Below are 27,328 nucleotides of genomic sequence, written 5' to 3'. Positions count from 1 at the left end.
TTCATGTGGGAGAGATCTCTGAATCTGGAGAATTTGTTTTAATGGAATATCAAAATGGAGACTGAGTTTGTTAGTTAAAATTGTTTTTTTGGAGAAAAATGGAGAGTAACTGCGAGCGAAAAACGAAAGCAATAGATGCGTCTGTTGGAGGACTTGTCTGGGTAAGGCGTCGAAATGGGTCATGGTGGCCCGGCCGGATAATGGGTCTCGATGAATTGCCAGAGAGTTGCTTGGTTTCGCCGAGATCGGGGACTCCCGTGAAGCTCCTGGGAAGAGAGGACGCTAGCGTGTGAGTGGTTTTAGTGTTTTAGATCGCATGCTTTATTTGCTTCTGTTTAAGCTCATGGGAGAGGGAGAAAAGATTAAGCTTTTCATCCCAGGTTAATCTTATATTTCAGTTTCTTATTTTTATATTTTTTTGGTTTGTTGGTTTAATTTAATTTCCAATAAATAGTGTAACAGGCTAACAGCTATGTTATCCTCTCTCTTGGTTTTTCCTCATCCTCCATCCTCCTGTTGAACAGTGTGCTTAAAGGCTGGTCTTTTTATACATAGCCATGTACAAGTTTAGGTTGATTGCTGGTTATGGGTTTCCATTGAGCGGTTTTATGAGGAAGGGGGGTATTTAGCATATATAGAATTGTACCTAGAAAATATTGGCTCTCTTTTTTGATTGGTGATCTGTCGATGAAGACTGTTGGCTTCTGATGATTTATGTGAAACCCATTCATCCCCATCGAAAGGTTTCAATGGTATTTTTAATGCAAATCTGGTGATTGGTGTCTCTCCCGCAGTTTAACGAACAACATAGAACTACTGTCTTCGCCAAGTTATTGCTATTGTTAATTTCCTCTTGATAGTTTGCATCGAAGGAGTCTACCATGTTATGCTTTTTTTCTATTGCTTGCCCTCTTGATTGATTAGTTCTTTAGTACTTAGGAAATTGTATTTCAAAAAGGCTTTCTTTAACATGGTAATGTGGCAAACTGCAGAATCTGCATCATCCTTGGTATTACAGGTTTCACTATGAAAAGCTCATTGTCCCATTTGATTCTGCAAACTGATTACAATCTTCATATCCATGTGAGGTAGATCGACTGTGTTTGTTGTCAAATGAAGGAGTTGGTTCTTATGCAAAAATTTTTACGAGGTCTGAATATGGTTTCATGTTAAACCGGGAACTGAAATTGTATTGGTGAATTGAAAGAATTCTGAAGAGTGAAAAGATAATTGACCTCTTGAATAAAAGACTGATGGTTCCATCATACATGCTGTTATGTCTCTACAAAGTTGATTCTCTGATTTTGTCAAAAAAAAGAGAGTGATTGTTTCATTTCTATCATCCCCCCCTTTGTGGGTGTTTTATTGCCTCGTGGTTTTTATTTCTCCCTCTCTCTCTGGGTGGGTGTTTTATTGTCTCATTTCTATTTTTTCACAACGTGCTTTCTTGTGGTATTCATTTCCTACATTTTAGCTCAGTGAAAGCTAAACTATTTCATCTGGTCGGTTATTGTTCACCAACTTTTAGTTGGAAGTTAATTATGGACTTGACTACTTGGTTAGATCTATGTCCAATAGATACATGAAACTGTTTCTGTATGGGAAAACTGTTCGAGTTGTGCCACAATCTTTACATTCTAATTCACTTAAAAAAAATCCAAATAGTAATTTTTTGGGTCCTTTTGGGGGGGGGGGGGGGAACTCTAAATGATTGCGAATGGATTAATGCTTCCAGCTACTGCAGGTTATGAAGGGAACCTCCTGCAAGGGTATGGGTAATATTTGAATGCCTGGAAAGAAGGAACAAGGATATGTTTTTGGTTAGGTCTTTATTCTCATTTTTAGTGTGCATAGGGAAGTCTTATCTCTAGTTGATAAAATCATGGGTAAACCTCTCCTTCAAGGGTGGAAGTTTCATTCTGACATTGGAATAGGTCCTTACTATTGATAATTACAGAGCCAGAGTATGCAATTGATGAACAATTTTATAATGTGTGAAAGCAGATATGAAGGATCGTTGCATCTTTTCTTGCACTGCCCATCTCTAGAGACAATTGGTTGTACCTCATGGAATGCTTAGAAGTGCTCATATCTTGTCAATGTGTGTCTTTGGTTCTGAAGGTTGGAATTTTTGGAAGATCTTATTCTATGCGATTTGTTGGAGGGTTTCGAAAAAATGGAGTAAAAGTATTTTTGAGGGAAAACCTTCTGTTTCAGTCTTTCAAAGACCATGAAAGATGTATGTATTCCTTCTTATTCAGTGGGCTTCTTCTGTGAAAGAATTTGAACGGGGTCTAGTTGGTTCTTTTAGAGATAATTTTAGATGCATCTCAGGGTATTAATCTTTTTTTCCCCTGTGGATGGTGTGAAATTTTTGTACTGGGAATTCCAGACGTACAATGTCTTGCTTTTCTATTAATGAATTTTTTTTTTGCCTCCTTAAAAGGAAGAAAAAAAAAAGGACTTAAAGAGATAAAGTTCATGTATGGACGTCAAAGCATGAATTTTGGTTTTATTAATGGGTAACATGTTGATTACTGTTTGAATTTGTCTCTGTAGCTTTTAAGTCACATTGCTTGCTTTGCAGCTGTATTGTACTTGAAAGTAGTGATAATTAGGTGTTTAGGGATGCTTTCTGTTGAATTGAAGTTTTATATTGTGATTTGTTTTTGGTCTGCCAGAATTCAGTTTGATTGTTACTTCTTATCGTGTTCAGGGACTGGTATAATCTTGAAAAGTCGAAGCGGGTGAAAGCGTTTCGTTGTGGGGAGTATGATGAGTGTATTGAAAAAGCAAAGGCTTCTGCAGCTAATCTTGGCAAGAAAGTTGTGAAATATGCACGCAGGGAAGATGCCATTCTTCATGCTCTTGAGCTTGAAAGTGCTTGCAAAGGTAATACACACCAGGAGTTTTACTTCCAAAAAGATGAATCAGCTGGTGTGGAACATGATAATTGGGTTGGAAAATCACAAAAGATGTTTGATCTGGGCAATGAAAACGAGTTTGTGGCTGGGAATGTGAGTGCCATTGAAGGAAGTTCAACACAAGAATTATCTCAATCTGGGCTATCATTTGAAGATCCAAATCGCGTTGGTAGCCCTAAGTTACACTCAATGCAGAAAAAGAAACGAAAAACCCCCAATGATTCAGAGGATGACGAAACTGAAAAAACTAAGCGTATGAGAGGTCTTGAGGACCTCGGGATGGGAGTTGTATCAAAAGGAAACTCCAATATTTGTCACACTGATCCGTCACCTGAGCAAGTTCATCTAGATGGTGCTTCACTCAGTGAGTCTAATATTGTTAATAGTTTCTCTAATGGAAGTCCTGTCAATAGCAGCAGGGATTACTGCCCATCCTTGAGAAAAAGGAGATCACAAGTGGCAAATGTTTATGAAAGCTTGAAAAAGAAAAACCGGCGTCGTCCGCTAATAAAGGTATTGGAGAGTACAGCCATGGTGGCTGTTCCTGTTGTTTGTGATCAAGGTGCCAGTCCAGGTGGATCATCTCTTCAAGAACTAACAGACAGCAAGGTTTCTGCGTTAGAATCAACCGAGTCAAAAAAGACAAGCGTTTCAGCAGTATTCAATAATAATTCAGACAGTACTGTGGTGTCATGTGAGAAAGAAACATCAGTAAATGCTTCTGATCACACTTGTGATGCTGGAGTTGATGCTTTCCCTTTTCATTGTGAGATGAGGGATAATGAATTTTCAAGCGCTTCAGAATTCCCTGATAATAATTGCTCTGACAGCTTATTTGATGTTCCATTTGTTCGGGAGGAAAAACATACTGGAGGTATGCTTCATTTTAAGTGTAAGATATTATTTATTCCTGTGAATTATATCTTTCCCTCTTCTCTCTTTCTCATCCTTTTTAAGGATCCATAAAACATACTGGATCCATTGGTATGAGCTGAATTGGAAAAAAATGTAAAATCAGCTTAAACAGTCTTAAATGTTATGTGAGGAAGATTCATGAAGAAAGGTTAAATGTTACGTGACAAAGATTCATGAGGAAAGGATGAGGATATCCCAGGTGCCTACAAGGATCAAGTTCTCCTAATTATCGTCTGCCTTTTGAAGAGGCAAAATCACCAAAATCTTCACACCCAAAGTGCCCCTTTAACCCTAGTCCTCAATCTCACCTTTGAAAATGGGTTAGTATTTGTTTCTAAAAGATATATTTATCCACCTTACCATGCAATACTAAAAAAAGGGAAATTCTGGATGTTACTATGCCTAGTGAAGCATAATGCTTCACTAAAATGAGTATAGGAAGTAGCTAATCTTACAAAAGATGCCATTTTGTATTTTATATTCATTTCCATCTGGTGGCATATATATGATCTCATTATGCTTCAGCAGGCGTAGTGATGCCTGCCCCCCGAGAGAGAGATTATATGTTCATACAAGAAGCTCATGATTTTTGCATTAGTCTTTTATTGCAGAACTTTCCATGGTTTAAATTATTTTGTTTTCTTTTCGTATTTTACCTTCTATTTCATTTTTTGATCCACTTGACTGCTATGGCTTCAAATGGTGGAATGGCAAAATGGGATTTGTCTAGCCTACCCCAATTAGTTGGACGAAGCTTAGTTCTAATGCAGAATTTCAGCAAGAAGAGAAGATGGGCCTGTTTTGGGTTTGTTTTACTTTCTTGGGTCAAGTTAGGCTTAATTTTGAATGCCCAATGGTTATATGGGCCATGGGCTTAGTATTTATGAATTCTCTATTGTTATGGGTCAATTCTATAAGCCCTAATATTAGGGATTTAGGTCTTATAAGGGATTAAATAGTTAGTTTTGATTTTGGTAGGCACCAATACTACATGTGTGGGCCTATTCTTTTAGTAGTTTCTATTTTATTAGTTTCCTCTTGGAGGAAGTAGTCAAGTAGACCCTTCTATATATTGTAAGGGCCTTAGAGCCCAAACTCAAGGTTTGGAGATTTTTAAAAAAAGCTTGTGCTTGTGCTGTGTGATTCAGTTGTGGTGAGAGACTAAGACTAAGGTCAGTGAGAGTCTGACCAAGGCCATAGGTGAGAGGCCTTGGTCATTTCCCTTCTTCTTCTTCTACATTCTCTGAAATTCCAGCAAGATTTTAAAGATATATCGTGGCTTATTCCTGAAGATTGTGTTGTTCATTGAGTTCTTGAAGTGGAGTGTTGTTGCACAAAGAGGAGATCGACTGAAGATCCTTATGTTCACAACTACTCCCTGCTGCTGCATAATCTGGGAATTTTCTGGATGTCATCTCCTATCCTTTATACCCATTGATCAGGCCATTAGATCCGTATGATTTTCAGAAGTTTTGGCATACTCTCAAGAGTCGAGCCTTCCATCGACTTGATTTGGATCTCCATCCATTGGACACATCAGCAGTAGCAGTAAGCCTTTATTTTTAGAAACTACTTTCTAATTTGTGACCTTCTTGTTAACTAACAATCTAACCATCTATTGGATGATATATTTGGAGGGTTATCTCGATTAGTTTGGTCCTATTACTGATCCAAATCTGAAGGTTATATCTGCCCAGCAGGTTGTGAGATCTTAATAGCTTCTAAATCTGGCCTTAAGTTGCTATTTTAGTGTGCTGCTGATTTGAAGATTCTGTCCATTGGATTACCTTGATTTTGATATATGTTATTCCAGTTATTGAGTGGATGATCTGTTTTTAATTTGGTGGTGAATTATTGAGTTGATGTGATGTTACAGCTAGGTTGCTAATTCTGAAACCTAGTTATTAATTTGGTATTCATACGGTATTTTTCCAACCTACCGTCGGATTGAGATAAACCTTTGGGATATTGAAGACCATTTATTGCCAGGGCAAATGCTCAGGTTCAAATCTTGAGGGGCAGCCCATTTGCCCAAAAATGCCAAATGGTTAGTTCCGACTCCAAACTCATCCCTCCCACAACCCTGCAAAGGTGGAACAGTAGTGGGTAATGGCCCTTTATTGGAAGGAGGAGCTTGCCTATAGGTCTCTCACAATATTTGTTTGATGGTCAAGCGGTAACTTTTTTCATGGTGAACAGTTGCCTTCTCTGTTCTTCTTCTCTTCAACTTGATACTTGATGCGGACTAGGGCAAGCTAAACCCTAATTATTAAGAACTTTGGCAAGGCTTGCTGGGAATCCATTGGTAAGCTAATACAACCAAAATCGAAATTTATAGAAAATTGACAAATTCAAGATGGAATTGGTAGAAAACCAGGGAACAAATTTTTATAACATAAAAGAAAATTTATTTGAAGCTAAAGACAGAATTCAATGGGTTTTGAGATGACAGGATATATAATAGCTCTGTTAGGAATAGTGGGCAGGAAATAAGTTGAAACAAAGTGGTGAAAGTGAAAAGAGAGGATAAATAAAATTTCGGAGTTATCAATATCAAGGGAAACAAGCCAGAATATGAGAAATTCAGAAACTTTTGAACCACGGGTCTGAATGGGCTGAAACTGTGGTCAAGTGGTCCTCTTTAACATGTTCTATTAGTGGCTGAAATATGGTTGATTCTTCAGGTCTATAACCGGGTGAAATAGAGACTGATTTGGCTACTAGCAGAACAAGGCAGGGTTGCGCAGCAATGATAACAGAGGCTATTATCTAGGGGTTTAGAGGCAACAATCAAAAGGGGAGTGGCAAAGGGAAATAAAATATATAAAGTTGGAGAGAGTAATAGAAAACAGAAAAAACAAAATATTATAATAGATATGAGTTAAACAAGGCAGCTGAAACTAGATAGGTAAACAGAGTACTCACCCAGAAGAAAAGAGAGTAATTCAAGAAAACAGAAGATTAAGAGTTAACTGGAATAAGAGAGAGAGAAAGAGGGCGATCAGAGGAGGTTGTGATGCAGACCTAAAGAAGGGCTGCTAGCCAAGATCGAAATCTGGTAGAGAATAGGTAGGTGTAGGCTTGTCAACGTTTTGGATGCAGTACAAAAATAGATACCCAATACCGATATCGTACCATGCCGTTTTAGCATATCATTTTCAATACCGATACCGTCGAAAGCAGTATAAAACGTATGGATTACGGTCTTGCTGTTTGTGGTGTGTAAGTAAAAAGTGAAGTCTGAGAGTTGAATGTATAGATATTTAATACATGTGACAGTGACAAGTCTGAGAGTTGAATGCATAGATATTTCATGCTGTGAGTCACAACGCTGCCAGTATTCTCTTACCAGCCAATGTATAAATATAATAATAGGGATATCCCACTGCTGGGTTGCCTTTACATCATGAATTGGTATTGCGTCTCACAGCTCTTGTTTCTCACAACTAATCGAGAATAAGTCTTTTGCAACATCGTGTTTTTGAAATCCTCCCACCTGGGTTTGAGTCTCACAGCTCTTGTTTCTCACAAGAGAATAAGTCTTTTGTTTTTTGAAATTCTGGAATGCCTTGCAGCCTCCACGATTTTTGTATTTATAGAGGAGGAAGAGGTGAAACTACCTCTTGGATACATGTACTTAACATTAAATCAACTGTTGGAATTCCAAAGCTGAGTGGGATTCCAACACCTAGAAACTAACCCCAATACATTGAAACAATCCCCAAAACAATGAAACTAACCCCAAGAAAACTAGAGACTTGTTTGAAGACTTTGGAACTACAAACAAGGAAAATAATAAATCTGCCTAAGAATATGAAAAGACACTTAACTGAAAAACAATTAACTATAAACACTTAATGCTGCCTAGGAATTTAGAAAGACACGAGAACAAAATTCTAGTCTTTTGGGGCCAGACTTAACTGCCCGAAGAAGTCCACGGTTTGGTCTGTAAAGGCCAGATTCACTCCAGGTCTGGACTGGACTTGAGCTTGGACTGAAACTTGGTCTTGGGCTGGTGAATGCCCTGTATCAATTGTCACCCGGTTAAAATCATTCGTGTCCAACGAATGTAGATGAGACAAGTAGTTCGTATAGAGATCCGAATCGACGCGCTTGAAGGTATCCGCATGGATCCAATTGAGATTCGTCTTGGGATGACCTTTCCACCTCACCAGAAATTTGTTGTAGTGGCTGCTGCATCGAGTCTTCAAAGAATTGTAACCAACAACAGCTTCAATCTGTTGACGAGATGCGATTTTTTTGTGCTTATGAGAGGAGAAAGCTTCAGTTGTGGTGGATTGTTGTTTGGTAGGAAGAAGTTGAAGAGAACCGACTTGGGTGTCCACTTGTGGCTTGCATTCCTCACACATCCATGCACCTTTGGGAGTGCTTTTCATGCAATAAGTATGCTTGGCGCCATGGCTGCACTTACTACAAAACACAAGGTGTTCTTTCCATCCTTCATTCCCACAGGTTTCACAAACTTGCACTTGGAATGTGTTGTTACCTTTGGATTTAGCTTCTGGAAGGGGTTGAACAACAGATGCAGTTGGTGTGTCAATAATATCAGCTTGAGAGTGGTTGAAAAGACCAAGGCTGTTGTGTGTAGGCAAAATATCATTGATCTCAACCTCGTGGTCAGGCATATCTTGAACCACTGGAAGTTGACGTACAACATGCACTTCTCAAGTATCTTCATCCATGATGTAGGCTTTATTAACGTAAGGGTCATCAGGATCAGCAGGCAGATCATCAGGAATCTCTACATCAGATTCAACTCTACAGCTGCATTGGGACGTATATTCACCTGAGGACAGATCTTGATTCTTGACTGCTTCTAGAAGTCCACGACTTGGGTTGTAAAGGCCAGTCTTTAATTCAGTCCAGGTCTGGACTGGTCTCGAGCTTGGACTCGAACTTGGTCTTGGGCTGGTGGATGCCCTGCATCAGGTTGATTTGATGAAATAACACAGAAGAGAAATAAAAAGAAATTCGAAGCAACCACAATGGTTTTCACACCAATAGCAGTCAATCAAACCAAAATTCTATTTATCCCAAAACTGTCAATCGTGAGTACATGACTACATGGACAGTTGGACACATACATATATAGACTTGGAATCCTAATCTCTAAATTGCTAAGAGCCTAAGACAATGAAAATAGAATCTGACTCGAACTGTCAAAATAGAAATCAACTGAAAATGAAGGTTTGCTAACTTCTAACTCAAACTTGCAAATCATGACGTGCTAAAGACCCCCCCAATTAATATGTGTCAAAGTTACAAATTAGCCCTTCTTTAAAATTCAAAACCCTTCTAAACTAGAACCATGGGCCTTGCCCAAAACTTGGGGCTTCAGCCTTGACCCATGGGTTGGACTGGCTTGGACCAGGGCTGCCACAGCCTGTCCTCCTTATCTAATCAGTGTATTGCTATTTGAGCTGCTGCGTCACTACTATTCTGTTGATAGTTCTAGTCCCATGACCTACAGGTTTTATCAATCTGCCTGCATCATTCTGTTTGCTGTTTCCTTTTGGGTTTGAGAATTTGAAACGAATGCAACTCCATTTTGGTGTCTATTTGCATTGATCAATGTTTGCTTTCTATGGAAAATGTAACATTAACTATACTAAAATGACTTGGTTACCCTGAATCCCGTCATTATTCTGACACTTCATTTTTGAGCCAGTTTCTGAGGGCTAAAAATGGAACAATTTTGGAATCCATGCAGTAGTATTGGTTGCAGGCCAGACTGTTGGAGAGATCTTGAAACTGGTTGGATAGCTTAAAATTGGATTTTCATGACAGGATTTATGCATATATAGAATCTGTTGCTTCGTTTTCCCTTGGTTGGTGATTAGTCGTTGTTAGTATCCTTTCTGGAGATCATCCTGGAATTCCTTTCTTATAATGCTTGTAGGCCTGTAGCCTGAGCTGTCGATTCCCTAAGTCAACACATAAGGTCTTTGGTTGCCAGTGCTTGATTCTGTTGCCTCATCTTTGAAAACAGTGCTACCTGAGTTTGCAACCGTGGAATGAATCACATGGTTGATTGTTTTCTCCAGGTGCAAAATTTTACAGGTCCTTTAACAGACTTTTGAGTCTGTTTTGGGAGCCAGAGACTGCATAGTACTCGTTTAGTTGTGTGTGCATGCATATGTGTGTGAAATGGATGGCGCTGCTATGCTAGGAATGCTGAAATCTTTAAAAACAAAAGAATCAGGTTCTTGAGAAAGAAACTTATTGACTGGTGTTATAAAATTTTTTTGGGGGGTGGGTGGGGGGTTGGTTGGTATGCTAATAGGAGTGATGAATGAGAGTGGTTCGATGACGATGAGTTAGGATCTTCATGGGAAAGAATAGAGGTTTATTGTCTGTTTTAGTCATATGTGAAGAGATGGGTTTCGAGTAAATATATGGATATTATAAAAGATATGTATGAGGACGTGGTGACTAGTGTGAGATATGTGGGAGGTCAGGGCAAGGAATTCCCAATTACGATTGGGCTACATCAGGGATCAGTCTTAAGCCCTTATCTTTTTATGCTTATCATGGATGACATAACCAAGAACATTCAAGACGAGTTCCTGTGGTGTATGCTCTTTGCCGACGATATCGTTTTGATGATGAGACAAAAGTAAGGATTAACGCTAAGTTAGAGCTATGGAGATTAACCTTGGAAACAAGAGGTTCTAAGATTAGTAGAACAAAGACAGAGTATATGATGTATAATTTTAGTCACACTATGATGGATACTGATATTGTACGAATTGAGGAAAGAGAGATACCACAAAGTGACTATTTTAGATATTGGGGGTCAATCATAAATAAAGAAGGTGACATAGAAGATGATGTTTCATAGAGAATTAAAGTAGGATGGATGAAGTGGAGAGGTGCGTCTAGAGTGTTGTTTGACCAACGTATTCATTTAAAGCTTAAAGGAAAGTTCTATAGGACTGTTGTTTGATCGGCTATGATGTATGGGGCAAAATGTTGGGCAGTTAAGAAGTGTCATATTGAGAAGCTATGTGTAGCAGAGATGAGGATGTTAAGATGGATGGACGGAAAAACGAGGATGGATGAATTAAGGAATGATCATATCAGAGCTGATTTGGGAGTTGCTCCGATCAATGATAAGCTCTGAGAGAGTCATTTCAGGTGGTATGGTCATGCTCAACGGAGGCCTAGTGACACCCCAGTAAGGAGGAGTGATATGATTCTGATTGAAGGAGCTAAAAGAGCGAGGGGCAGGCCTAAAATGACCATAGGAGAAGTTGTGAGGAAGGACATGCATAGTCTTGGTCTTGTACCATGTATGACCTCAGATAGAGCCTATTGGAGGGCAAGGATCCATGTATCAGACTCTATTTATGCTGAGATTCTCCTAACTTGCTGGGCTGTGCCTCTTTCCTCTTACTTTAATCTTTCACTTTTATCTTATTTTCCACCGTGCATGTCATTTTTCATTTTTCACTTCTCATTTCCCATCACTCTTGTACATCTCTTCATTCCCTTATTTTATCTAGACCTCAGTTTTACCTACTTTGTTTGATTTGGATCCATTTAGTCGACCCCCTTAAGTTGGGATAAGGCTGACTTTGTTGTTGTTGTTGTTTGTCTGTTTCATTCATAGGATATGATGCTAGAGAAAAAATAAGGACGATCTGTAGGCCTCTTGGCTGCTGTAGAACTCAATTTATTCATTTAGCTTAAACTGTGTAATTACAGCTCTATTTGTAAACTCTCTAATTGCCTACTTGGAATATAACGTCCATGATGCTGGAGCACTTCCTTGGACCGGGCCGAACCTGTTTGAGAGCCTTGACCGAGAACCGGGCCTGAATTGGGATTTGAATCTAGTAGAATAATTAGAGATTTATATTTATATTAGGATAATATGTAATCTTTAATTTGTTTTTTTTTTATTACTTGTTAGGAAGTTGGATACAAAGGAATGGTAGTTTCCTAGTCTAATATTACTTTTATTTCTGTTTTAGAATTGTAGGAGTATTTTCTTATTGACATCCTTCAAGGTGTCAAATAATTTGTAACCTTACTTTTATGCCCTTTTGTTATGACCCACATTTTTTTCTTCCAATGAGGGTAATAGTTTCATTTCACAGGCATACCTGAAAAATGTGTATGACAATGATAACTTTTGATAAACTACCAAAGATCTCACATTTGAATAATGAAATAAGATCGAGTTTGCATGGTGTGTGCCTGCGTGGCTTGGCAGCCGGTGGCTGTGAGTTCTACTTTCTCCTTTCTTCTTCTTTCTCTCCCTTTCTCCATGTGAGATCCTCTTCCTTCCTTCCTCGTTCTCTTTATTTTCTGTTAGCCTTTGTGGGCATGTGTTCTAGTGATAGGTGCAGCCCATATACGTCTGAATCGATCCGTCTCTTTCCCTCCCCCATCTTCCTGGCTTATGATCCATTTTTCTAGGCAGCCCAAACCCTAGCCTCCTAAACTTCTATTGTGAGGTTGGAAACCAGAAACTAGGCCTGGTTTGTACTTGCTGCAGGTTATTTCTTGGATTTATTTCAGGTTGCTGAAACCTTCTGTTGTGTACTGGATCTATTAGATTAATAACCAGCAACTCACCTCTTGAATTTCGAGTTCATCCAACTTGATTTGGTTGCGTTCCAGGGTTCCAGCATCGAAACCCGTTTGTTCTTTCCGCCTCTGGTTTGTACTAGAGGTTGAAAACGATTCTGGTCCTTCCCTCCCCCCTTGTCTCGATATTTCTAATTTCTTTGGATGTTATTACTTAATTACCCCTCCTTTTTCCATTATTTCCCTCATATCCTTTAGTTATTCTTAGTTCCAAGTTTTCCTTGCCTTTTTTTTTTTGTCATTTTGATTCCCTTCTAGTCCCTTCCCCCATCTAACTACTAAGTTACCCTTTAAGATTCTGGTTGTTTACAGTTTTGGCACTCTTATATAAACTTCAATATAATTATGGAACTGCCATTATTTCTTTCATTTGAGTTATCTAGTACTTGGGTGAGCCCATAGTGAACCCAACAGGGTATTTTGATCCCAGGATCGCATCAGTCCATATCTATGAAATATTTTCTCTAATCTCTTTACAATCCCTTACTGGAAATAATACCAGAACCTCGAAATAACATCTTGGGACCTGAGTATTTGAAGTGTGAATAGTATTAAATTTTGTCTTTCCTCTTTTACTCCTGCTGTTCCATAAGATAGTTTCACAAATCTATTGGGCATCCTGAGTCAGTCAGCCCATTTTGAATGTCATGCTGTTTACTTGTTTGCTCTCCCCCACATAGTCCGTGGGATGGCCATCGAGTTGAATACCCATTGGAGCTTCCTTGTCATACTGAAGGAGATACAGTGCCAGAACCACAAGTAGTCAAGAATAAACCCTCCAGCACATGCCAGAAAGCCTCAGGAACTGGACTGTGACCACCTTCTGATGCAGGTGCACTCCCTTGGATCGACCCAAACCCGTTTGAGAACCCAAACCAAGATGAACCAGGTCCCAACCTTGTTCTGGTTCTGTAGAATATTTAGGATTTATTTTATTTGGGAACGATATGTAATCTTTTTTTTTTTTTTTGTAGCTATTAGGCATGTAGGGAAATTTCCAATTTGAGTTCTATTGAGTTTCTATTTTAGTTGGTCTAAGTTTTAGAAAGTAATTAGGAGTCTTAATTTTTTTTTGGGGGGGGGGGGGGGGTTTATAAATAAATGCGTAACCAACAAGGCAACGATTGGAGGAGCAGATTTGAAAGAATGAATTGAGTATTTAGGTTTGAGTAGACTATGTGCTGTGCATGTGCACTCTTCTCCCCCGCCCCTTCTTATGCGTTCTTCTCTTCCCTGCAACTCTGATTTCTTCCAGGCTTCCCCCTTCTCCTAACTGTCCCTCCATCAATTTGGTATCAGAGTCGAAGGATCCATCTCCTTCCCCCATCAATTTCTTTCATTCCCTTCCCTAATCCCTCTTTCCTGTTACTGTTCTGCGATACAGTGAAAAAAAAAATCCCATCGATTCCCACTACATCCGCGAGCCCTTTTCTCCAGCCCTACATTCCCTCACCTTCTTCACACATCCGTCCGATTCCCAAAAAAAAAAAACCCTTCTTCGTTTCCAGCGACCACCCCTACCCTTTGATTCCATTGTGAAACCCCAATCCACATCCCTCTCCAACCCAAAACCCTCTTTGGTTCTCCTAGTACTCCCATCCCTTCCATTCCTACTGCTAAACCCCACTCTCACTTCGATCTCCAGCATTCTAGGGTACCAACGAGTAGAAAAAAAAAAGAACGAGAGACACAGCACCAAAATAATAAAAAAAAGAGAGAGAAAGACGTGACTTGGAAATCAGACCTGGTTTAAGTCGAAGCTCTAATCACTCCTTCCCAGTGTACAAGACGTCATTCGCATGACTCCTTGTCGAAGTCCAACCTGATTTTCCACCGCCAATCTTGCTTAAGACTCCAACTTGTCGTCCTCCTTCGCTGGTCAACAGAGAGTTAAACGACTCCCATCTTCTATCAGTAATTCAGTATAATACCCTTACCCTATTCTTTCTTTTGGGTTTTTTATATTACTCCCACTTATTCGTTATTATATTTATTACCCTTTCTAATCCACTTTCCCATTTTACCCCCTCCTTTCATCTTTATTCCCTCATATCCCATACTTTAACTTTGCTTCCAAATTTACCCTTTCCCTTCTACATGACTATCCCTTTTGTTCCTTTTTAGTGATTTAGACTTTCAATAAATTACGAGACTGCCATTCTTTAATTGATTGAGCCAAACCTGAGGCTATATCATGGAGGTTGATTGGTGCAATTTACTCCTCTTGATAAGAGATGTTTTCTGTCAATTGTAAGCAACACTTTTTAATTTGAAGACAAGTTGTTAGGAGCTTGCCGAGAGTACTAATACTTTCTATGATAAGGTGTCAAGCATGATACAATCTCCAGAAGATGAGCCACCAATGATGGAAGATGAGATGGCATTAATGGTTGTTGAAGATCAACTTGTGGTAGAGAATAAACCAGTTGATCTCTTGAGTGAACTGGTCGATTTTATATTTCCAAGTCACTATTTCAACCATGAATTTCACGTCACATATTTCATATCGTTCGATTGTGGGTTAATTAATGATTTCATACATTCAAGGATGGATTCTGATTGAGTGGTTTTGATTCTCCCGTTCTACAAAACTCGACCTCAACACCGGGGGAATTGATGCAGGATTGCAGGTGCACTCCCATGGATCGACCCGAGCCCGTTTGAGAATCGAAACCAAGATGAACCGGGTCCCAACCTTGTTCTGGTTCAGTAGAATATTTAGGATTTATTTTATTTGGGGAAGATATGTAATCTTTTATTTTGGGTAGCTATTAGACATGTAGGGAAATTTCCAATTTGAGTTTTATTGAGTTTCTATTTTAGTTAGTCTAAGTTTTAGGAAGTAATTATTAGTCTTTATTTTTTTTGGGGTTTTATGAATAGATGTGTAACCAACGATTGGAGGAGCAGATTAGAAAGAATGAATTGAGTATTTCGGTTTGAGTAGCCTCTGTGGCTGTGCGTGTGCACTCCTCTCCCCCCCTCCCCCTCTTATGCGTTCTTCTCTCCCTGCAACTCTGAATTCTTCCAGGCTCTTCCCCCTTCTCCTAACCGGCCCTCCACCATCTTCCCAAGAAGAACATTTAATGAGAAGTTGGTTTGCCGATTCCCTCATTAGACCAACGCATTTGACATGAGGAAGGAGGAGCCACATTGGTCTTCTTCCCTGCAACATATAACATCCTTTCTAGGCATACTTCCTAATAAAGAACCTTGTATTTGGTTGAAGCAGGGGATTTCAAATGATCCTTATGGCAGAAAGGGGCTTGGGAAGAGGTCAAGGGGTGTATTTGTTTGTGTACGTGTGAAGGTCTATTTGTTGTAGGTCCCGAAGAGAGATTTGAAGCAGTTTTGAAATTTTCAAAAATGGATAGCTGGTAAGGGGGTTAAAACTTCCTGAATTACATTATGTTTGTATTTGGTACTTTTTCCTGTTGTTTTTTCATCCTTCTGTTCTTTGGTTTGGTTTGGTTATTCTCTTGTTACAAAGGAAGTTTCTAATCATATGTTTTTCATATTGCACACTATTCCTGCTTATTCAGTGGTTTGGAGACCTATTGCTACTTCTAGACTTAATTCTCTTGGTAGACAAGATAATGGTATGCCATTTTTTTTATCCCAACAGGTTTTTCTCCTTTGATCGCATGTTCATCCAGGAAGCTCCAATCTGGTGCTGGAGCCAGGGGATCTAATCATTACTCCCAAGTTCGAACCATATCTTTAAGAACTGAAGGTCTTGATGAATCTGGTTCCACCTGTGTAGCTGCTCATGCCAATAATGTTTGCCAGAGGATAGAAAAAGGGACATCGAAATGGAAGTTGAAAGGCAAGAGAAATTCAAGAAACCTGAGTAAGAAAATGAATAAACATTTGGACTCAAGGAGGCCCAGGGACGCTGACGATCGACCAGATGGTTATTTGGTGGGTATACAGCACATGGATGAGTGCTCCCAATTGGCCAAGTCCAGACTGGTTCCAGAAGGCCTGGGGGATAGGTCCCATCATAATCATTTGAGCTATGAAATATCTCATAGGGAAATGCAGATAGGACAGTCCAGTAGTTACTTGGATTCCAGCAAATATAGGAGACACAAATTGGGAGGTAAAGATGTTTCCATCTTGACAATAGACGGGGAAAAAGGGCAATATTTATCTCATGAGAAGTCTCTAGTGGGTAAATCAATGACACATATGAGAAGTAAAGAGCCACTCTTGACAAGGCGTATGCCTGTTTCTCCTCTGACAACTCAAAGGTTACTTCCCCAGTTCCACTCTCATTTTACACCATACTCCAGATATCAAATTGCAGATGCACCCATTAGGAATGTTTCTGGTGGTTCTTCCTTATATGATGTAAAGCTGGATGTGCGTGCTAGCTACCGGGGTCAGCATGTACCTTTGGTTTCACTCATGAGCAAATTGAATGGTAAAGCTATTGTAGGTCATCCCATCACAGTTGAGGTGTTGGACGAGGGTTACTGCGATCTCTTAGTGGGTAATATCGACTGCTGCCCAGAAAGTAGCAGTTGTGAACTATATGATGCCCAACGAGAAAATATACTGGACCGTTCAACAGATGTCCCTAATAAATCATTGCTTCTGGATGGGGATGAAGGTACTGGTGGTGCATTGCAGGTTCTTACCAGTAATGCAGTTCAATCCCATGTGGAATATCCAAGGAACCCTGTCAAACATTTGACCGGTCAACACAGTTTATCACCTAAAAAGTATCCCAAGGCTAGGAAAGGTGGGATCCTGTCTAAGAAGACTCGCAGATTGTCTTCGTTTGCTGTTACTCAGCCAGGTGAGGACAATAGGAAACCGGTTGTTGAGAAGCTGGGAGGACCTGTTATTGCTTGTGTTCCCTTGAAGGTTGTGTTCAGTAGGATAAATGAAGCTGTGAACAGTTCATCACGTTCAGCACATCGTGGTCCAACATCAGACAACCCATGATGCCAAGACATTGTGATATTGCTTTCTCAATGGATCTGGTGCAGCAGGAATTGTGCTTTTTTTGGTTCATAGGGATAATGAATGGAGCCTGGTTTTGGCATTTCATTCCCATGCGATCATTGCGTTTAAGGTATTTTAGCATTGTAAATGCTGTCTGATGGTAGAAATATTTCTCTTCTTGAATGTACCCAAATTTGAATCTTGTAGATTTAACTCTTTGGATCATTGATACAGGACAATTAGATTAGGCTGTAGTGCCATTGTATATGATGTAATATTATTTTCTAGTGTAAAGATGATCCGATTTTGGATTTTAGTTGATGAAAACTGAAAAATCAGTTTCCTTCTTGAGAAGTTAAAATCCCATGTGATCTCGGTTCAGCAGGGAAGCACATTGTTGTTGTCTCATCTAAGTTCAATTTAACAGTTTCTTAAGAAAACAAAAACAAACTTTGTGGGTATATATAATATGAACTGTGATTCTGAAATTTTAATTACAGATAGTTTATTTTAGCTGAGATTCTCCTGACTTGCTAGGCTGGGCCTCCATCTTACGTTCATCTCTCATTTTTCATTTTGTTGTTATTTTCCATCGTACATTTGTGATTTCTCTGTTTTTTTTTTTTCCCCCAGTTCTCATATCTTCCTCATCCCTCTTTTCCTATCTCTTCATCCCCCTTTTTTCTTATTTTGACCTTAGTTTTGTTGAATGATCTATATTGCCGACCCCATTAAGTTGGGATGAGGCTGAGTTTGTTGTTGTTGTATAGTTTATCTAATACCACAAAGTGCATTTTATGTAAGAATTTCCATAACCTCTATAGGTTATTATTATGTTTTCAAAATACCTCAATATCCATTTGCCTCCATTTCCCATTGCTGAAGGAAAACTCGGTCCTTATGTTTCTCATTAATTTCTCCAATGGTAGTAGTTAATAGGATTGTTAGAGAGGATACCCTTTTGGGTCCGGTTCAGGAGTCAGGAGACTCAGGACTGTTTAAAAAATTCGTCCATTTGATAAGATCAGTATGCAAAATCAGCACAAGATCAGGAATCGGTCGATCAAAACAGGCCTAAACCTAGGAAATCAAGAATCATGAGAAAAAGAACTTTGTACGGGATTATGACCCACACCAGCATTCCCATTAGTCTATCACTCACCTCCCTATATAAAAAGAAACATTTGTCCCATTATTTTGAGGTGAAGAGAGATAGACACAGGACACACTCCTAGACAAAAAACTACTTTCTTTTTTTACTTTTACCAGTTAACCATGATCCATGGTCCATACTCCGTATCACTTCTCAGAGGCAATAGCCAATAAACTGGAGAGAATCTGTTTTAATTATGAGTATCATACGTCAGAGAAAATCACCTAGTCGTGGTGGTCTAGGGAGGAGGGTTTTAGAAATTGGTATCGGTTTGGCCGTATCGGTCAATTCGTCTGACCATTGCAGATTCCTGATCGATTCATATCAGCCAATATGGTACAATTATAGTTTTTTTATTTTTAAATTTGTTTTGATCTAGAATTGGGTTGACAGAGTCTGATATATACTGTTGATATATATCAGTATTGGTAAAGCTATCGGTATTGGATCGGGCATATCAATCGATCCGTATCGTTATCAGCCGTGCCATTAGTGCATTGATTGCCAATATTGTTAACTACATTGTTAATTGGAGGTATATGCTGATCTTTATCCTCCCAAGTGCAGTGCACTGCCCAATGCACCTACCTGACGCTTCAGGTGGTGTACAACACTTGACAGGATAAAAATCATCACTCTCCTTGTGTGGTGCACTACATCGCCTGATGCACCACATAGGTGCACTAGGCAGTGCACTGCACTTGAGAGGATAAAAACTCGGTATATGCTTTCTTAGTCAAAACAAAAAAAAAAAAATAAAAGAAAAATAATAACAATAAAATGGCAATAGGTTTTATGTATGGCCCTCTATGTAATATGTACATGACTGTGCCTTCAACCATTGGATTGGAGAGGGATTTTTATCTTCTCAAGTGTGGTACATTGTGCAGTGCACCTTACTTATGCATCCAACATTTGAGAGGATAAAAAGACGTCACTGCCCATGTTTTTACGGTTGGATGCTTAAGTGAGGTGTACTAGGCATAAACACACTTGCATCCTCATATTTTGTTATGGGGGAGAGGGATAGGGCATTCTGCCTGGGTGCGGTAAACTAGCAGGTGGCACAAATAAAGGCGTGGGATGGGGTATCATAAAGGAGGGGCAAGGGAATCATTTCAAAGTGGGAAGAGAGAGATAGACACAATGGGCGTTATCTTACGGTACATCGGCAGGCTACAAGCTTTCTTGGAGCTAGCGGCTGTGTTCAATGAAGAGGGTCAGAAGGAGAGGGCAGGAGGATCATTTCCATAGGGAGTGGGAGAGAGACAGATCCAGATTGGACACAACGCCAACATGCCCAACCTTTATTCTATAGTAAAATAGTAAAAAAATGAGGGCTGATGTTCTTTGTGCCACAGTGTAGCTTGAACCCAGACACATGGGTTGGGTATTCCTGCCATTTAGGGGGGTAGGGTGGTCATTTTGCCCACCCCATGTATCTGGGCACAGCTTGCACCCCAGAGAACATTTGGCTAAAAATCAATAAGAGTTACTTACAGTAACAAGATCTACAAATATTTTGAATAGAAGATTAGGGAAAAAGAACTTTGTCCGTGAGTGTGGCCTATGCTAGGACTCCCATGAGTCTATCTCTCTCCTCCCCATATGAAAAGACACCTATGCCCCCTTGTTTTGAGGAAGAGAGAGATAGACACGTGGGAGTGCTAGTGGAGGACAGAAAACTACTTCCCAAAAGATTAAATCAAATATAATTTTTCCATTTCCAAATCCAATTTATAGGGTTAGGTTGATTTCAAATCTGATTAGAATTACAATCGGTAGAGGCTAAATCTAGTGTCTAATTCCAGGTTTCTGGAAGCTAGACTCCATGAATTGATTCATGATCTCCATCTCCATGGTTTGTAAATCTGTATTATAACAGGGGCAGGAGAGTACATTTCCCCTCCATAAGCAGAACATTAGGGACTTGAACGTCATATTTCGATATTAAATGCACACCTCAGTCATTCGCGGATCCACCATTTTGTGTCTTAGGGTTTTCGATATCAATATAAATTGGTCCCTAGGGTTCTTCGTCTTCTTCACTGCCCAAATCTGCCGAGTAGGTAACAGAGGACGTTAACGGCTACCTCTCTATAGTCTCTGGTTAGTGAAATCTCCAAAACTCAAATCGTTTTGTGATACTTGCAGTTTCGATGCATAAATTTCAAACATATTATAATTTCGATGCTGTGCTGTTCCCTATCCCTTTTCTCTCCCACCGTTTTTTATCATATTAGTTCTTAATATGTAGTAGTTCTGTGATTCTCTGATTCATTGGTGTCTAAAGCTCGAAGGATTTCGTGCAGTTAAAATGGCTACAGTTCCGGGGCCTTTGATTTGGGAGCTCGTGAAGAAGAACAACTCGTTTCTCGTTAAGGAGTTCGGAAATGGGACAGCTAGTGTGCAGTTCAGTAAGGAGAGCAACAATCTCTACAACCTTAATTCCTTCAAGCACTCAGGTATTTGAGTCTTTCGGGGTTTTAAAGTTAGGAACTATTTAGAGTTGCTGGATGATTTATTGCTACAACCTTTAATTTTTTCGGAAATGATTTTAATCCTTCGGGTGAAATTTAGGGCTTGCAAACAAGAAGACAGTTTCGATTCAAACTGCCGGCAAAGATCAATCTGTGGTGCTAGCGACGTCTAAGACTAAGAAGCAGAACAAGCCCGCGAGCTCTCTCCACAAGTCCGTCATGAAGACGGAATTCCGCCGGATGGCTAAGGCCGTTGTCAACCAGGTACTAGAGATGCCTTGTCTCAGGTTGAAAAGTATCATTATATTGTACTTTTAGAAACTTTTCAAGAATAATTACATTCTCTTTTTTTTTTTTTTTCATTGATTTGTTTTTAATACATTTTGATACAGTTATAATGACATGGGAGGGGTACGTGTTCGTATATTAGGCATTGCTATGTAAGACATTGCTGTAGGAATTGTAATTAGATTATTTCCAGCCCTTGTTATATGGAAATACCACAGAGTAAGGAGAAGCGCGAGTGAGTGAAGACTTTAGGTTTCAAATTTCACTTATACTCCCTAATATTTATTTCACATATTTGAGTTTGCTATTCCGCCGTGTCTAGGGTCAATATCTTGTGTTTACCTGTGAATGCTTCTGCCTCTCATGCATCTACCAAACCATTTTCAGCCTTCCCTCTTACCGTTGTTGGCACTTAAGTTGCATTGTAATTGTAAATGTCCTCTTTAGACTGTCTGGTAGGATCATTGGTTTCAAGAGCAGATTGTCAAACCTTTTTTGTTGATGTTTCTTTATCTAGACACCTATTGATGCTTCCTAAATTCGATTTTATGGATTTGGTTGGTTCTTTTTTGCTCAACATTCCACTCCGTCAAGCATAGTTGGCCTTATAGCACTTATAAGAGCTGTCTCTAGTTGAACCTGGTCCAAATAAGAGGGAATATGTTTTTCCCTCTAGAGCCTTCTGCTTCTGGAGTGATGACATTGCTAACATGTAAGAAAATATCCTGTAAAGAGTACATCATTTGAACTTTGTGTCTCAAATTTTTCGGCAGCTTTTTCTCTAGTGTGCGGTAGCTTGACTGACCTGGCGGATAAGATTGTAAAATGAAGGTGTTTCTGGTTGCTATCTATTCTCCATAAGATAATCAACAGCTATGGTTGAGCTTTTCGTGCAGTGATGAGCAGCTAACATGTAAGAAGAATCCCTTTATGGGATTCTTTCAATGAAATGTTCTTGTTACGCTTGGCTTCTGAGCAAATTTTCCTAACTGTCTCGATTTGAGGAGTTGTCTATTGTTACTATTTTGTCACAAGGTTTTGTCTAGCTTTGCTTCATAGGTTCTCCAAAAGATTATCGACACAAATAGTTGAGCTTTTCACAGCTAACATGTAAGTAGAATCCCATATCAATGAAATGTTCTTGTTACGCTTGGCTTCTGAGCAAAGTTTCTCAACTGTTGCAATTTGAAGAGTTGTCTATTGTTACTATTTTGTCACTAGGTTTTGTGTAGCTCTTTGCTTCATAGGTTCTCCAAAAGATTACCGACACAAATGGTTGAGCTTTTCGGCTGCAATGAGCAGCTAACATGTAAGAAGAATCCCTTTATGGGAATCTTTCAATGAAATGTTCTTGTTACGCTTGGCTTCCAAGTAAAGTTTCTCAACTGTCGCTATTTGAGTTGTTGTCTATAGTTACTTTTTTTTCTCAAGGTTTTGTCTAGCTTTGCTTCATAGGTTCTCCAAAAAGATAACCGACACAAATGGTTGGGCTTTTCTTGCGGTGATGAGATGCTAACATGTGAGAAGAATCCCTTTATGGGAATCTTTCATTGAAATGTTCTTGTTACGCTCGGCTTCTGAGCAAAGTTTCTCAACTGTCGCCCTTTGAGTTGTTTTCTATAGTTTTTTTTTCCACAAGGTTTTGTCTAGCTTTGCTTCATAGGTTCTCCAAAAAGATAACCGACACAAATGGTTGAGCTTTTCCTGGGGTGATGAGATGCTAACATGTAAGAAGAATCCCTTTATGGGAATCTTTCAATGAAATGTTCTTGTTATGCTTGGCTTCTGAGCAAAGTTTCTCAACTGTCGCCATTTGAGTTGTTGTCTATGGTTGTTTTTTTTTCCCACAAGGTTTTATCTAGCTTTGCTTCATAGGTTCTCCAAAAAGATAACCGACACAAATGGTTGAGCTTTTCTTGCGGTGATGAGATACTAACATGTAAGAAGAATCCCTTTATGGGAATCTTTCAATGAAATGTTCTTGTTACGCTTGGCTTCTGAGCAAAGTTTCTCAACTGTCGTCATTTGAGTTGTTTTTTATAGTTGTTTTTTTTCCCCACGAGGTTTTGTCTAGCTTTGCTTCATAGGTTCTCCAAAAAGATAATCGACACAAAGGTTGAGCTTTTCTTGCGGTGATGAGATGCTAGCATGTAAGAAGAATCCCTTTATGGGAATCTTTCAATGAAATGTTCTTGTTACGCTTGGCTTCTGAGCAAAGTTTCTCAACTGTCGCCATTTGAGTTGTTGTCTATGGTGGTTTTTTTTTCCCACAAGGTTTTATCTAGCTTTGCTTCATAGGTTCTCCAAAAAGATAACCGACACAAATGGTTGAGCTTTTCTTGCGGTGATGAGATGCTAACATGTAAGAAGAATCCCTTTATAGGAATCTTTCAATGAAATGTTCTTGTTACGCTTGGCTTCTGAGCAAAGTTTCTCAACTGTCGCCATTTGAGTTGTTGTCTATAGTTGTTTTTTTTTCCCACAAGGTTTTGTCTAGCTTTGCTTCATAGGTTCTCCAAAAAGATAACCGACACAAATGGTTGAGCTTTTCTTGCGGTGATGAGATGCTAACATGTAAGAAGAATCCCTTTATGGGAATCTTTCAATGAAATGTTCTTGTTACGCTTGGCTTCTGAGCAAAGTTTCTCAATTGTCGCCATTTGAGTTGTTTTCTATAATTGTTTTTTTTTCCCACAAGGTTTTGTCTAGCTTTGCTTCATAGGTTCTCCAAAAAGATAACCGACACAAATGGTTGAGCCTTTCTTGCGGTGAAGATAACCAACACAAAAGTTTGAGATTTTCTTGCGGTGATAAGATGCTAGCATGTAAGAAGAATCCCTTTATGGGAATCTTTCAATGAAATGTTCTTGTTACGCTTGGCTTGGCTTCTGAGCAAAGTTTCTCAACTGTCGCCATTTGAGTTGTTGTCTATGGTTGTTTTTTTTTCCCACAAGGTTTTATCTAGCTTTGCTTCATAGGTTCTCCAAAAAGATAACCGACACAAATGGTTGAGCTTTTCTTGCGGTGATGAGATGCTAACATGTAAGAAGAAGCCCTTTATAGGAATCTTTCAATGAAATGTTCTTGTTACGCTTGGCTTCTGAGCAAAGCTTCTGTCGCCATTTGAGTTGTTGTCTATAGTTGTTTTTTTTTCCCACAAGGTTTTGTCTAGCTTTGCTTCATAGGTTCTCCAAAAAGATAACTGACACAAATGGTTGAGCTTTTCTTGCGGTGATGAGATGCCAACATGTAAGAAGAATCCCTTTATGGGAATCTTTCAATGAAATGTTTTTGTTACGCTTGGCTTCTGAGCGAAGGATCTCAACTGTTGCCATTTGAGTTGGATGTCTATTGTTTCTGTTTTGTCACAAGGTTTTACCTAGCTTTGCTTTATAGATTCTCCAAAAGATTACTGACACAAAAATGGTTGAGCTTTTCTTGCGGTGATGAGCAGCTAACATGTAAGAAGAATCCCTTTATGGGTATCTTTCAATGAAATTTTCTTGTTACGCTTGGCTTCTGAGCTTACTTTCTCAACTAATGTGATTTGGTTGTCATAAAGATTTCTCCTAATAATGTGGTGATTCTTTTTTTTTTGTGGGTGGGTGGATGGGTGGATGGGTGGATGGGGGTGTTCAATATTTTATTATATTTCCCCTGGTGTTTATGGATATATGGGTTTAGTTCCTTCATCAGTTGGTGTTTCAGCATAATATTTCCACTTCAATTGCATTCTACCCCCGTCGGTTGTGTTCTTAGTTTTTGATTATAATGGTTTTCATTTTTACATTTTATATTACAGGTTGCAAATAACTACTACAGACCAGATCTGAAGAATGCTGCCCTTGCGAGGCTTAGTGTGGTGCACAGGAGCCTTAAGGTTGCCAAGTCTGGTGCCAAGAAAAGGAACAGGCAGGGACTTAAGGTCCGTGGTAGGAAGTGAGGCAAGTAGAGAAATTTTATGATGTGGTCTTCGATTTTCTTTTTGTAACCGTTTCTTTCGTTGGACTTCCTATTCTCATTTGGGTACTGAAAATGTGGAAGGTATTCTGATTGATAGATTTTTTTGAGTAGACTGTGGAAGTAGGCTATGAGCCATTTGCTTCAGAGGATATATAATATATGTTTGGACTTGAATTTTGGTATAAACCTGATTTGTTTATTATCTTTCCAAAACAAACATTAATGGTTTTAATTTTTTAGCCTGCATCCTCCTTTATACCATTCAATTTGTCACCACTCAAAAGCAGCTGGGGAGTGATTCGAATCCGAGTGGTTGAATGGTATAACAAATTGGTGCACATCACAAACTAATATAGTATTATAACTCTGGCTCCAGTGCTGTTGTCTTGAATCTGGCTCAAGTCACCTTTCAAAGTTGGCTTCACAAAATTTTGCCGAGTTTATTCAATATGGCGCAAGAATATGGTTTTGCAACTTCAAGAATTGGAAAGGGTGAAAGTTTACTGAAGATTTGGAGATCAAACCTATTATCTCGCATTGGTTTTGCAACTTCAAGAATGGAAAAGGGTGAAACTTCACTGAAGATTTGGAGATTAAACCTAGTATCTTGCATTACAAACGAGGAGCTAAATTTACTCTAATACCTTCGTTTTGGACGACTACCACAAGGCAAAAGATACTATTGTTGATCTAAATCACTGACTAATACAGACCAATTCCACCAATCAATTGGATGAACTACACCGAGATGAAAACAGCAATAAATCATGCCACGCAAACCAGAAGTTGATGACATCTTTGTGCGACTGATGATGGTGGTGGGTCTGTTGGGATCAAATTCTGGAAGCGAAATCCAAGCTCTTCAAGGACTTTGTTTAAACTGCATTTGTTTTATGAACCAATAACAGAAGGTGAATGGTGTTAAAGATCAAAGGGTCTAAGGAGATATATGATTTGATTGGGATTCCGTCTGAAGGGATCATCTGATCTCAGGCAGGAGCATAAGAACTATGAGAAGAAGATGTGCAATAAAGTTTTGGGTGGCCGGGTCTTAAAGATGAGGTTGCAGGTGAGTTGGGGAAGTAGCGAAGCCGGCACTGAACGAGGTTCAACTGAGCTGGGAAAGTGCAATAAAGTTTTTGGGTGGCCGGGTCTTTTGCCAACTGAGCTTCAGTCTGAAGCTTTGAGCATCTAGGGTCGTGATATCGGTACACTGTTCGATCTTATGCTGGTTAAATGGTACTTGGATTCAACTACGGGTTTGAGGATATGGAAGCCAATGCCACCCAGGGTTCCAAAAATCATAATCACATCTGTATTGGATTTACCTTAACCTGCCTTAACCTTAGAATTCGTACATGGATCAGCTGGAACAATTTTTGAATCCTTGCCGAATCCACCGAAGCCATCGTAGCGAGCTTACAGCTCTGTGTAAGCTTAACAACCCAACTCCCGGATTTGGAGAAGAAGCTAAGCTTCTTCTTCATGGTCAAACCTAATTCCTCGGCCTTAGATAACAACCTAGTCTTCTTCATGATGCCGAGGGTCTTCGTTTCCTCCGGTTTCTTGAAGACTTCTACTAGAATGAAAGAATGAAATTCCCTGCTCTGTTAACCGTCACTAGGGAAATTGCCTTGGTCACCACCATTGGGGTTTTCTTGCGACCGGAGAGAAGAGACACGAGTTGAAAGGCATTTCATTTGTTTTTTTATGGATTGGGTGCTAAAATTTGTCGATGCCAGCTAATTTAGATCGGAATCGATAAGACTATTCCAGTTCCAAGTGCTGGGTTTTTAAACCTTGCTCGACACGATGGTGGTGTCATAGGTCGCAATCCGATTAAGCCTTTCAAGTCCTTCATCAGCCTTCATGGCACAAATAAGATGGACCATCTAAGAGATCTATATATTAAGGTGGTATGGTCATGTTCAACGGAAGAAACTAAAAGAGTTAGGGGTAAGCCTAAAATGACCATAAGTGAAGTTGTGAGGAATGACCTGTTTAAAATATGACCTCGGATAGAGCTATTGGTGGGC

The 27,328-nt window shown here is 39.4% G+C and overlaps 2 protein-coding genes, 1 long non-coding RNA gene, 11 other non-coding genes and 2 pseudogenes across 18 annotated transcripts; all 16 read left to right on the top strand.

Annotated features, from left to right (window-relative positions):
- On the top strand, window positions 1–17,756 carry LOC122655593 (uncharacterized protein At1g51745-like). Of its 2 annotated transcripts, XM_043849825.1 has the most exons (4): window positions 2–289; window positions 2,717–3,798; window positions 16,081–16,127; window positions 16,182–17,756. In XM_043849825.1, exons 1-4 carry the CDS (start codon window positions 99–101, stop codon window positions 17,406–17,408), a joined length of 2,547 nt encoding a protein of 848 aa, XP_043705760.1. In that variant the 5' UTR covers window positions 2–98; the 3' UTR covers window positions 17,409–17,756. The 2 variants fall into 2 exon arrangements, with proteins under 2 accessions (XP_043705759.1, XP_043705760.1); XM_043849824.1 differs by having other exon boundaries at window positions 1–289; window positions 16,081–17,756.
- LOC122655594 (60S ribosomal protein L28-2-like) lies at window positions 7,424–25,478 on the top strand. Of its 4 annotated transcripts, XM_043849827.1 has the most exons (5): window positions 20,608–20,670; window positions 20,874–21,026; window positions 21,142–21,305; window positions 25,132–25,282; window positions 25,339–25,478. In XM_043849827.1, the coding sequence occupies exons 2-4, from the start codon at window positions 20,879–20,881 to the stop codon at window positions 25,270–25,272; spliced, it is 453 nt and encodes a 150-aa protein (XP_043705762.1). In that variant the 5' UTR covers window positions 20,608–20,670; window positions 20,874–20,878; the 3' UTR covers window positions 25,273–25,282; window positions 25,339–25,478. The 4 variants fall into 4 exon arrangements, with proteins under 4 accessions (XP_043705764.1, XP_043705763.1, XP_043705761.1 ...); XM_043849829.1 differs by lacking the exons at window positions 20,608–20,670; window positions 25,339–25,478 and adding an exon at window positions 7,424–7,428 and having other exon boundaries at window positions 25,132–25,332; XM_043849828.1 differs by lacking the exons at window positions 20,608–20,670; window positions 25,339–25,478 and adding an exon at window positions 14,328–14,333 and having other exon boundaries at window positions 25,132–25,332.
- On the top strand, window positions 22,219–22,309 carry LOC122657210. Its single transcript, XR_006332278.1, has one exon. It is a non-coding gene; the product is annotated as a small nucleolar RNA R24 (small nucleolar RNA).
- On the top strand, window positions 22,419–22,495 carry LOC122657147 (annotated as a pseudogene).
- On the top strand, window positions 22,615–22,705 carry LOC122657145. Its single transcript, XR_006332223.1, has one exon. It is a non-coding gene; the product is annotated as a small nucleolar RNA R24 (small nucleolar RNA).
- Window positions 22,825–22,915, top strand: LOC122657143. Its single transcript, XR_006332221.1, has one exon. It is a non-coding gene; the product is annotated as a small nucleolar RNA R24 (small nucleolar RNA).
- On the top strand, window positions 23,033–23,123 carry LOC122657144. The gene has a single exon (XR_006332222.1). It is a non-coding gene; the product is annotated as a small nucleolar RNA R24 (small nucleolar RNA).
- LOC122657212 lies at window positions 23,245–23,335 on the top strand. The gene has a single exon (XR_006332280.1). It is a non-coding gene; the product is annotated as a small nucleolar RNA R24 (small nucleolar RNA).
- Window positions 23,456–23,546, top strand: LOC122657218. Its single transcript, XR_006332286.1, has one exon. It is a non-coding gene; the product is annotated as a small nucleolar RNA R24 (small nucleolar RNA).
- LOC122657214 lies at window positions 23,668–23,758 on the top strand. Its single transcript, XR_006332282.1, has one exon. It is a non-coding gene; the product is annotated as a small nucleolar RNA R24 (small nucleolar RNA).
- On the top strand, window positions 23,822–24,855 carry LOC122655595. The gene is made up of 2 exons (XR_006331982.1): window positions 23,822–23,981; window positions 24,713–24,855. It is a non-coding gene; the product is annotated as an uncharacterized LOC122655595 (long non-coding RNA).
- LOC122657211 lies at window positions 23,880–23,970 on the top strand. The gene has a single exon (XR_006332279.1). It is a non-coding gene; the product is annotated as a small nucleolar RNA R24 (small nucleolar RNA).
- On the top strand, window positions 24,131–24,226 carry LOC122657146 (annotated as a pseudogene).
- Window positions 24,348–24,438, top strand: LOC122657215. Its single transcript, XR_006332283.1, has one exon. It is a non-coding gene; the product is annotated as a small nucleolar RNA R24 (small nucleolar RNA).
- On the top strand, window positions 24,555–24,645 carry LOC122657217. The gene has a single exon (XR_006332285.1). It is a non-coding gene; the product is annotated as a small nucleolar RNA R24 (small nucleolar RNA).
- LOC122657216 lies at window positions 24,767–24,857 on the top strand. The gene has a single exon (XR_006332284.1). It is a non-coding gene; the product is annotated as a small nucleolar RNA R24 (small nucleolar RNA).
- Window positions 25,479–27,328: the final 1,850 nt, after the last annotated feature.

This window comes from Telopea speciosissima, chromosome 3, assembly GCF_018873765.1.
Source record: "Telopea speciosissima isolate NSW1024214 ecotype Mountain lineage chromosome 3, Tspe_v1, whole genome shotgun sequence".
In the NCBI taxonomy this organism is placed as follows: Eukaryota; Viridiplantae; Streptophyta; class Magnoliopsida; order Proteales; family Proteaceae; genus Telopea; species Telopea speciosissima.
This window is presented reverse-complemented; position numbering and strand designations above follow the sequence as displayed.

Coding starts and splice junctions, on each gene's coding strand:
- LOC122655594 (XM_043849827.1), top strand. CDS start 20,879: ATGGCTACAGTTCCGGGGCCTTTGATTTGGGAGCTCGTGAAGAAGAAC. Junction 21,027..21,141: donor TAATTCCTTCAAGCACTCAG/GTATTTGAGTCT, acceptor GGTGAAATTTAG/GGCTTGCAAACAAGAAGACA. Junction 21,306..25,131: donor CTAAGGCCGTTGTCAACCAG/GTACTAGAGATG, acceptor TTTATATTACAG/GTTGCAAATAACTACTACAG.
- LOC122655593 (XM_043849824.1), top strand. CDS start 99: ATGGAGAGTAACTGCGAGCGAAAAACGAAAGCAATAGATGCGTCTGTT. Junction 290..2,716: donor GGAAGAGAGGACGCTAGCGT/GTGAGTGGTTTT, acceptor TATCGTGTTCAG/GGACTGGTATAATCTTGAAA. Junction 3,799..16,080: donor GGAGGAAAAACATACTGGAG/GTATGCTTCATT, acceptor TTATCCCAACAG/GTTTTTCTCCTTTGATCGCA.